The sequence below is a fragment of the Morus notabilis genome, unplaced genomic scaffold, assembly GCF_000414095.1.
Source record: "Morus notabilis unplaced genomic scaffold, ASM41409v2 Scaffold302, whole genome shotgun sequence".
NCBI classification, from domain to species: domain Eukaryota; kingdom Viridiplantae; phylum Streptophyta; class Magnoliopsida; order Rosales; family Moraceae; genus Morus; species Morus notabilis.
The window spans coordinates 34,236-44,648 of NW_010364886.1; the positions used below are offsets into that span (position 1 = coordinate 34,236).

Sequence of the window (10,413 nt, forward strand, 5' to 3'; positions counted from 1 at the left end):
AATTATAATATCAAATTATAATTATAATATCATATTATTAAAATAATTATAATATTATTATAATATCATATTATATGATAAAATAATAATATTAGGATTATTAATATAATTATGATATTATTTTACAGTATTATTATATTATATTATTTTATTTTATATTACGAGTTTGAATTTTAGATTGAGAAGATTATAAATTTTAATTGTACTATGTTGATTCCCGCACAATCTAAAAGATAAAGTTGCCTTAGGGTTATTTTTGAATTTGGCTCTAGATTCTTTAAAAATTTTTAAAGAGCACTTTTGAGTAGATTTATCAACATACTAAAATCAACTTTTGCTACAAGCAGAAGCTGATTTTGTGAGTGAAAAATAATACCAAACGCAGCCTCAATAACTTACTGCAATATGCTTAGTTATATGCATGTAGACCTTACTGTAATATGCTTAGTTATGACTGTAATATTTATTACGTATTGTTGATATTTTAATTGTGCATTTGTTTCTTATTTATTTAAGTAAACTCTGAAATTTGTATGTTTAAAGGATGATTTATTTAAAAATAAGTTTTCAGAAAAAAAAACCCCCAAAATTTTAGCAACTAAGTATTTGAGTTATGAAAAATTTTACGGTTTATACTATAAGTCATGGTTAGTAACAGCTCGAAAAGTTGGGTCATTACACACGTGGAGCTTATGACTAATTTTGTCCAAATTTTAACATCCGTTATCCAAATATGCTTATTTGTAACAGTTTAATAAGTTTAGGAGGTTAATTGTCAAAATTAAAAATATAGGGACAATTTATTAAACCACAATAAGTATAAGAGGTAAATGTGCTAAAAACTTTTTGTTATCAACTCTGATGATAATGGACAGTGGCTGGGTTAAAATGATGCGATTCTAGTGTAAAAAATCTCTGCTAGCGTTAACCTTACTATAAAGGAAGTTTGTTGCACCTTAAGTTTCCTGAAGATACTTTCCTCATCTTAAATAACGTCAACTTTTCTTCTAGAGTTCGTATCCACTAAATTAGGATAATATGATTTTAAACTGCATTTCCCCTCTAATGGAATATGACCAAAATATCATTATCAAGGAGCAGTGGAGCCCACTCCACTGTGGTCGACTGCATGGAGCTATAGCGAGGTTCTGTCTTCTTCCAACAGCTTGCCCATAGTTGTTGATGATCTACGGGTCTTCTGGCTCATGCCATTGTCTGGATTGATCCGAGTCGACATGTGAATGGTAGAGATCCGATAATATTATTTAATAATCTTTGGTGCTTGTAGAGCAAGTAGAGGGCAGGTTTTTTTTTTTTTTTTTTTTTTTTTTTTTTTTCACTAGTCTAGTTGCTGCTTGTACCTTTTACGAGTCCTTGAGGGACTCTCGTTGTGCTTTTGGCCTTGGACACTTTTCTTTATGCTCTTGCATGCCCAGAATTGCCTTCAGTTGAAAGATTGCAAGTGATGACATTTTGAATTGATGGACCTCATTTTTAAATTATATGTATAGATGGTCATAAAGGTTATATAGTATCGCTGCATATGATGATCCTTTACAAGTTACCTTGACAAAAATTAAACAGAAGACCATAGCAATAGCAATTTAGAAAATGCATTTCTTGAAACAAATTAGAGAGTTTATGAGATTTAAAGTTTAGGCGTAGCTACTCTTGAGTTTTATTACGTTAAATTAAACTAGCCGTTCTCTCAAAAACACAAAGCGATAAAAATGAGTGGATATAAGAAACTATTTGTTTCTAATTAATATCCTACAAATTAAAGGGATAAGAGCATAGTAAAATCTAGTTTAGATGTAATCGCGAGGTGGAGAAAGAACAATGCCATCTAAGGTGGTGCCTTTTCTCTTCAAGAAATGAGAATACCAATGGGCAGAGAGCTTAGGTTGTCTTCTCAATTCTGGATCGTCGAAATCTACGTAGTACAAGCCATAGCTGGATTCAAAGCCGTCCAACAACTCGAAAGAATCCATGAAGCACCATGCGAAATACCCTTTCACGTCCGAACCATTCCTATCAATTTTACATAAGAAAGATAAATATCAACTGATCAACTCATATAAAAGAAAAATTATTTACATACTAGTTCATGTAATAACAAACCAACAGTACAAGAACTGTCTGTGTAAATCTACACAAGTTACTATCTTCATGTTAACCAAATTAAAATCACATGTGTATCAAGTGTCAAGAAAAGTAAGACGTCAATTTCCATGTGGTAAGATTGTCTAACTCTCTTGTCCTCTATATTTTAGTGACCACTTTTTGAAAAGTTCAGATAGCATAAAAAACTGTTTATCTATCTATTCTATACAAAAATATAAGTTTAGATAGCATTATAAACTGTTAATCTATCTATCTTTTATGTAAACCGGGAAAGAAGATGAGAGGCAATAATTAGTTAGTTACCATTAATCATACCTTATATTATCAATTACACTCCAAATATGCGCCTGCAAGTATTCAATCCTCGACCAGTCTGTCAATATTGAATTACGCCGAGTTCTTTGACCTGTTGAACACATTCCAATAATTACAACGTCTAACCCCTTCAGCCCCACCTAATGAACATAACTACAATTGGTTCCAAAGGGCCACAAATTATTTGGAGAGGCAATTTGATCAAAAAGTGAATAATATAGTATCAAACTTCTTTTTTCTATCTTGTAAAAGGGTTATTTATCTTTTATACCTGTTTTCAGTTTTTTAAAAGTATACCCTAAATTTTTAGGTGTTGCAAATGTATAACATCAAGTTAAATTGAATTGGCAAATCTTTACCTTTTCACGGTCAATGAATTTTGACCTTTAAAATTACCAAATTAACCTTAATGGTAGGGGTTTTATGGCGTACATTTGCAGACATAAATAATTGAGGGTCATTGTTAGTTTGGTTAGTTTGGGAATTTTAAGGGTCAAAATCGAGTGTTAGATACAGATTTACCTATTAAATATAACATGATGGAAGACATTGCAGTAATCCAAGAGCAAGGCTATAGTTTTTTAATTAACCTAAAACACATAATACAAGGCTATAGTTTTTTTAATAAACCTAAAACACATAATAAAAAAGGGTAATTACCCTTTTATAAATGCTAATAAGTTATGCATCACCGTTTATTAGCTAGTGATATTTGATTAATTGGTTTTAAATAATCGTCATTTATATATTAATTTTGGAACTAATAGAACTAATTGACATCAGTTTATTTGAAGCGACCTTTTCCAGTACGCCAACATACCGGTAGGTCAAATTTTCTATCCGTCGAATCTGTATAAAATCACGTAATAGTCAAAAAATACATAAATCTAACGGTTAAAAAAACCCGGCCTACTGGTACGTCAAACGTACCAAAAAATCTCCTTTATTTGAATAATTTGAAAAAATAAGTAGTGATTGTACAGATTAGACTTTGTAAGGACTTGTACTATCATTTTGAAAGGTCAGGTTGTTGTAGTGGGTCAATATCCCTATAAGTTAGTGTTCATTGTAATATCTAAACAGTGCGACCCAACCTCTGTATTAGATTGATTAGACCACTCGTTTAAACTTGTTGCTTTCAGAGCCATATAGAAATTGGACTTTCTAAGAACTTGTACTTCAATCTTAAGATGTCAAAATGTTAAGTGTAGTGGGACAATGTCCTTATAATTTAGTGTATTGTTATATTTAAATGATGTTGGACTCTTATTCGTTTTACCCTTTATAGTTACAATCACTAATCAACAATCTTTGAAACTTTTCTACTTCTTGTGGCGTTACGTTTATCAAATGATTTTTCAGCAAAACAATTTGAAAATAATGTCATAAGGAGAGAGGAAAAAGAGAGACTACCATTTTCATGAATATAAATAGGAGGATTATTATAATGCTGCTTTATATACTGCAGAACTCCAGTCAGGCCCCAGGGTGTGATTGAAAACTGCATCAAACCAGAGAATTAACACACTCTAAAGCATCCCATACCTAAACAAATAGAAAAATGTTATATTCAATTTTTTACCTCAAATTTTGACGAGGACAATTCCGGAACTGCACGCCACAAAAAAAAAAAAAAAAAAAAGAAAGAGCTCCAATGAGTCAATTCAGCCGAAAACTGTTGAAGTTAAATAGTATTTGAACCTCAACTGACTGATTGATTCAGTAAGATAGAGAGAACTGATTGGTCAAAATTCTAAGTGTAACTTTGGATGCAATTTATGTTGCTAATCATTGTGCACAATAACAGTTTCTTTAATTGAATCTTTTTTTTTTTTATTATTATTATTTTTTTTATAAATTTGGATGATAGGATTAAAATGTATGAAAAGAAAAATACTAATGTCTTGGAAATATTTTTTGTGATTGGATTTATATTTGTCTTCTGTATAGATGTCATGTTGTTCAAGTTACAACTTTTAAATTGTTTTGACTTTTGACGCATGTAAAGTTGTTCAAGCAGAAGAGGCATACGAATTATTTCTATTCCCATGTCTGCAATAACGTCCCCGTTTCCTAACTGAAAGGTGTTGGATATGTCCTTGACGTTCGATGTAAAGTAATAATTCACTCCTATAAAGTCAAAGGAACCCCTAACACTTTCGGATTCTTCGATGGTGAAGGCCGGAATTCTTGAGCCAGCATTCTTCTTCATCAAATCAGGGTAATCTCCAAATATCAAGGGATCCAAAAACCTAAACACAACGGGGACTCAATAAGTACTCAAATGCGACACAAAGTGACAATCTCTATTTCCCGCTATAAGAGGGAAAGAGATGATTTTATTAATTTCAAGTTAAAATTATAGACAAAGAACACTTAGAAAGAAGAAGAAGAAGAAGTAAGGTGATCTCTAACTTACCAACCAAAAATAAATTCATTTGCTCTTTTAGTAGCAATTTCATCTTCTCGACTCTTTGTTAGAGGGACAAACCAATAAGTAAGGATGTTGAATCCTATAAATCCGTGTTGCTTGTCCTGCATTGCCCAATTATTTCTCTAATGTGATCAACATATATTTCTCTAAAGTAAAGATATATGGTTTTTCATAGTTATAAATTCCTAAATTCTCACAATCAGTTTTCATCGTACTTATTGAAAATAGGCAAGTAAATCTAAGAATTTCTAGTTGACATGGTGGTTAAGGATATATGCATCGAACTATATTTCGCGGTTTGAGCACTCGACATGAAAATGCTTCAAGATTACCTTGTAGTGTTTTTCATACAATCTATAAGCCGACGCATGTGCCAACAAGATATGATGAGCTGCAATGTATGGCTCAGTCGTGGAGTTGCCTTCAGAGCAGTCACCATATGGATGCGAACATCGTCGTGGTGGTAGATTTCCCCAATCATAACCTGCCCACACAAACAGATTGGCCTCATTTATAGTAGCCCAATGTTTAACTCTATCACCAAACTCTCTAAAGCACACATCTGCATATTCTGTGAAGTCTTTCCTGCATCCACATAAACATTCTTCAATCATGTCAATCGCCCATTTTTTACAGTTGCCATGAAATTTATCAGCAAGATCAGAAGAAACATACACAATCTTTCGACTAAGCCATCCTCCGTACTCATCTTCAAGAATCTGTGGGTGATCAAATTGTTGCAATGTAACATGTGGTTGAATTCCTGGTTGATGAGAAACAAGCAAGTCTTAGCATAATGCTTTCCTTATAGGGTTACAAAAGTAAAAACAAACTCATATATCATATATTGGTACTGACCATGACTGACTAATTCATTGATAAAATTGTTGTAATATTGTAAACCCTTTGGATTGATAGGTCCTCTTCCATCTAGAAAACAAAGAATGATCAACGTGTTAGAAGGTCAAGCAGAAATTTACTCGGTTTTTTGCTTTCTTAATATAAGTAATTAATTTATGTGATCATACTTGGGATAAGTCTTGACCATGATATAGAGAATCTATATGCTTCTAAACCTGTTTCAACCATGAGTTTGACATCTTCCTGCAAGTAATTTTCTATGAACTTTTAGTAATGCATCGACCACAATCTTACTACAACACAAATATATTTCCAACCAAATCAGCCTAGAGCTTTTAGATTGTGATCACCTTAAACCTGTAAGTACGGAACGGAAAAGGATAATAATAATGATAATAATAACAATTGTAATGATTAAAAAAAAAAACCTTGTATTTGTGATATCCATCACATGCGATGTCTCCCGTAGCTCCTTTCATGTACCCTGAAATTTTAAGAAAAATTATTCCAAAACTTGTGTAATGACGTGACATTTCTAAAATGACTTGTAGTGTCACAAAACATACTTTTTTTTTTTTTTTTTTTTTTTTTTTTTTTTTTTTTTTTTTTGCATTTAACATAACTAAGAAAAAAGTGACCAAGAACAACTTTTTTTTCTTTAGTGCATTTACAGCAAGCTCTGAGAGAAAAGAAGGAAAATTTAGCCATTTTAGGGTGTGTTTGCTTCAAGGATTTTGCATGGTTCAAATCATAGTTCTTAGTTGTATTACAGTGGTTTCCTCTCATAAACAATGTGAATTTCAAACTTCAAAATCATGAATGATGGTTTGAACTTATGAACCAAACGGATCCTTAATTATAATCTTGCCCTGTTCTCTTTGATTTTAAATAAAAACACGATCTCTTTCAAAAAAAAAAATAGTGCTCCCTAGACGACATACGATAATAACATTAATTTGTAACTATTTTAGAAATGTTGATATGGACATGAGACATATCATGGATATCAATTAATATACTATATCATATTCAAAGAAAAAGAAAGATGTATAATAATATGAAACAAAAGTAAAGGGAAGGAGAACTAGTTAATCATATCAACATACGAATGACCATGAAAAAAAAAAAAAGAGGTGGGGGAAGACCAACCGGCATGAGCAAAGGTGTCCCATATGCTAGGAGTCCTTCCATCTTTATTTGCAGCACCCTCTGTCTGCCCAACACAACCAAAACAAAACATAAAAAATCAAAAAAAAAAAAAAAAAAAAAACCCCATTTCCTCAAAATCCCAAAACACAATGAATATGTCATCAATATTAATATTTTCTGCGGTGAGAAATTGCAACAAGTGAAAGTTGATCAAATGGACCTGATAAGCTGAGGAGGCAGCACCAAACACAAACTCAGCTGGGAAATCATCTCTCCTAACTTGTCCACAAACACTTAATCCTAGTAATCCCAAGCTCATAAGAGCAAAGAGTGAGAAACAGATTCCCCACATCTTCACTCTAACTTCACTGTGTCATGATTTCTTTAGAAACTCAATATTTATTAAGGTTTGATTTACTTTGTAGATTTAAATTTTTAATTTACGTTGAGATGTGATATTTAGAGTTTTTTATTATAATAAAAAAAATTAAATGTGATATTTTTAAAAAAAATTTTATTATAAAAATTTAAAATTAAAAATTTAAATTGGTGAAGTAAATGAGGCATAAGAATTGTGATGTATTAAAAAATGAATTGAAATTCTTTTCTTTTTCCATTTTTCACATCTTTTTTAGGATTCAGATTGAAGCAACCGAGAAATCTCTGGACATTTTTTAATGGCCATGCGCACGATTATCAAAACTAGCTAGCTGGTGATCTCCGACAAAAAGCTTCACTACCAAGGCGGGCTTGTCAGTATAATTAAATCCAAATGAACGACACCCGAGAACTCCACGTGCCAAATTTTTAAATTGAATTAATTTTAAATGCTAATAAGCATAATAATAACTTCGCGCAGCTTAGAAATGGAATCACAGCACGTGCTCTACTGAAAAGTCAGAAAGAGATAATAATAAAAAAAAAAAGATTATTAGCATCTATAGTCCTTGAGGCCCGAACTTTGAGCGCGTTTTTATTTGGCTTCGTTATTTTGTCGATTTAAAGTTTTAATTTTTTATTTTTATAGTAAAAAATTTTTAAAAAATATAATATTTAATTTTTTATATTATAATAAAAAATTTTAAAAAAATATTACATCTCAATTTAAATTAAAAATTTGAATTCACAAAGTGAATTAGACTATTATTTCATGAATTTTAAAAGTTATCACTATACTATTTTTGTCCCCTACATTTCATTTTCTGTCAAAATCAACTAGAAAATAGTAGGTGCACTCTTATGGGTGGGTGGGGGGTATTTGCATTTATGCCCCTAAACTTATGAGTCTCCTCCGGTATGCCTTTGAACTTTGAGATAAACTCCACTTTGCCTTCTAACCTGAACATTTTCATAACTCCCATCTTACTGCCTCAAATTTTGAAATTTTCTCACTTTAAAAAGTTGTGTTAAATGTCAAAATATTATGTGAAAATTTCTTAGAGATTCTAACAAAATATCGATAGAGTATTTCGGGATGAATATGCATATTTTATGCCTCCTACCAAACTCATTTTTTTTCTCTCCCTGGTAGCATTTAGCTCCATATTTAGAGGGCTTCAATTCTTAAAAGATTTTAGTATTATTTTTGTAAATGTTCTCCAAGGCTCGAAATATGGATCATTTTTCAAAACAGTCCCTAATTGTTTAAAACTATTCAAAATAGCTACCAATCTATGGAAAAAAAAAATGCTCAACATTCTCCTTTTGTCCATTTCTGTATATAACACTAACGGATTTGCATGACATGACATGCCACTAAAAATTAATTCAAGGCGTTAAATGTTGATTGTATCAATAATAATAATTAAATATTAAAAAATTGACTAATTATTTTTCAAAAATAAAAAAACCCAAAAGAAGAAAGTCATATCCTCTTCCTCTTCACCTCTCTAAGTGCAAACTAATATGGCAGCCCCAAATCACATCATACACTCAAACGCCTTCTAAACCAACAAATCCAATATCATTCGAACACCTCCAAATTTAGAGAAAACCCCAAATTTAAAAAATACATAGATCTTTAAAATCACTTCTAAGCCTCGTCAACATCCTCCAAGGCCTTCTTACACAACCATTTGTTAAACTCGAGAAATCCCAGAATAATTTATAAAGCAAATTAAATTAGGATTTTCTTAATTTAATCACGTGTGGTAATTCAAACTACAAGAATCGGCACTTTTAGTGACGACCTTTTTAGCAACGATAAATGCCGTCGCTAAAAGACACTAATAGCGACAACATGCCGTCGCTAAAAATTATAGTCGTTTCTTAGAAGAAACACACAGTCATTGATTTTTGGTGACGCCTTGTGCGGATCTATTACGACGATATGTCGTCGCTATAAATTGTGTCAGAACGGTCAACTTTGTAGGACGATATGTCGTCGCTATATGGTTTTGTGTGCCAACTAGAAAAGTCCGGAAAAATTGTGTGCCAGTTGGCAACCTTTTAGCGACAACATGCTTAGCACGTACCTTAGGAAATGTAGTGTTAGGAGTACGAGATCCGGTCAAACTTTTATGTTGTCGCTAAAAGTCCCCAAAAAAATATTAGCGGACTTAGAAATTTTTGAAAATTTTTCAACAATTTTAGCAACGACATAGTTGTCACTAAAAGATTGACAAAATTAATTTAGCAAACTTACAAATTTTCTTAAAAATTTTGCCTCTTCAGCGATGTCAAGTCATCCCAAAAAAAAACATTTTTAGGTGGTAGAATAAAATTTTGGGAGAGGTTTTAGCGACGACTAATAGTAAAAGGTTGCCCCCGACACGCCAGAATCTTAATGACGTGTCAATGTTTTAGCAACGATAGAAAGAACTTTTAGTGATGATTTTTGTTATCGCTAAAGGTGTCGCATATAAACCTAACACCAGATCCTTCTTCTCCATTTTTCTTTCCTTCTTTCTTTCTTTTTTCCTCTTCTTCTCAGTGCCCCTCTTCTCCTCCGCCCCCCTCAGCCCAAAAAAGCACACTTTCTACCCCATTTCTCCATTAAATCAGCCTCAACAACTTTTTTTTTTTTTTTTGAAATTTCTCATATTTTCAACCCAAATTTCTCAAAATCTAATTTGGCCGTGATTTTAGACGCTGTCGCCAGAATTGTTGCCGCCGGTTGTAGCTAACATTGCCCAAAAACAATCACCTTGTTCTTGTGGTGATTAATTGTGAGTTTTTTGTGATTTAATTTTTTTTTATTATTGTTGATTATGTTGTTGTTGTTGTTTTTTTTGTTTTGTTTTTGTTTTTGTAATTAGTTTAGGACGATAATGAATTTTAAATTAAATTGGTATTGTAATTAGTTTAGGATGATGTTTGTAGTGAGTTTATGAGTTAATTTGGTATTGAATTGAGTTTAGATGGATATTTTTGTTTTGGTTGTAGGTTATGTGAAAAAGAAATAGAAAACATATATTAAAAGAAAAAAATATATGAATAATTTACCTTTACATTAAAATTGAGTAAAAAATAAAAAATAAGAAGAAATAATTGATATAATTATTGAATAAACAATAAAGAAATTGATATAA

General features: G+C 31.6%; 1 protein-coding gene across 1 annotated transcript; it reads right to left on the bottom strand.

Annotated features, from left to right (window-relative positions):
- Positions 1-1,808: 1,808 nt before the first annotated feature.
- On the bottom strand, positions 1,809-7,181 carry LOC21402010 (beta-glucosidase 3). Its single transcript, XM_024171495.1, has 13 exons — positions 7,104-7,181; positions 6,884-6,947; positions 6,163-6,218; positions 5,902-5,977; positions 5,732-5,803; positions 5,549-5,636; positions 5,206-5,458; positions 4,859-4,974; positions 4,471-4,691; positions 4,022-4,050; positions 3,853-3,940; positions 2,440-2,530; positions 1,809-2,031 (listed from the first exon to the last, which is right to left on the bottom strand). Exons 3-13 carry the CDS (start codon positions 6,211-6,213, stop codon positions 1,809-1,811), a joined length of 1,308 nt encoding a protein of 435 aa, XP_024027263.1. The 5' UTR covers positions 6,214-6,218; positions 6,884-6,947; positions 7,104-7,181.
- Between the last annotated feature and the right edge of the window lie 3,232 nt (positions 7,182-10,413).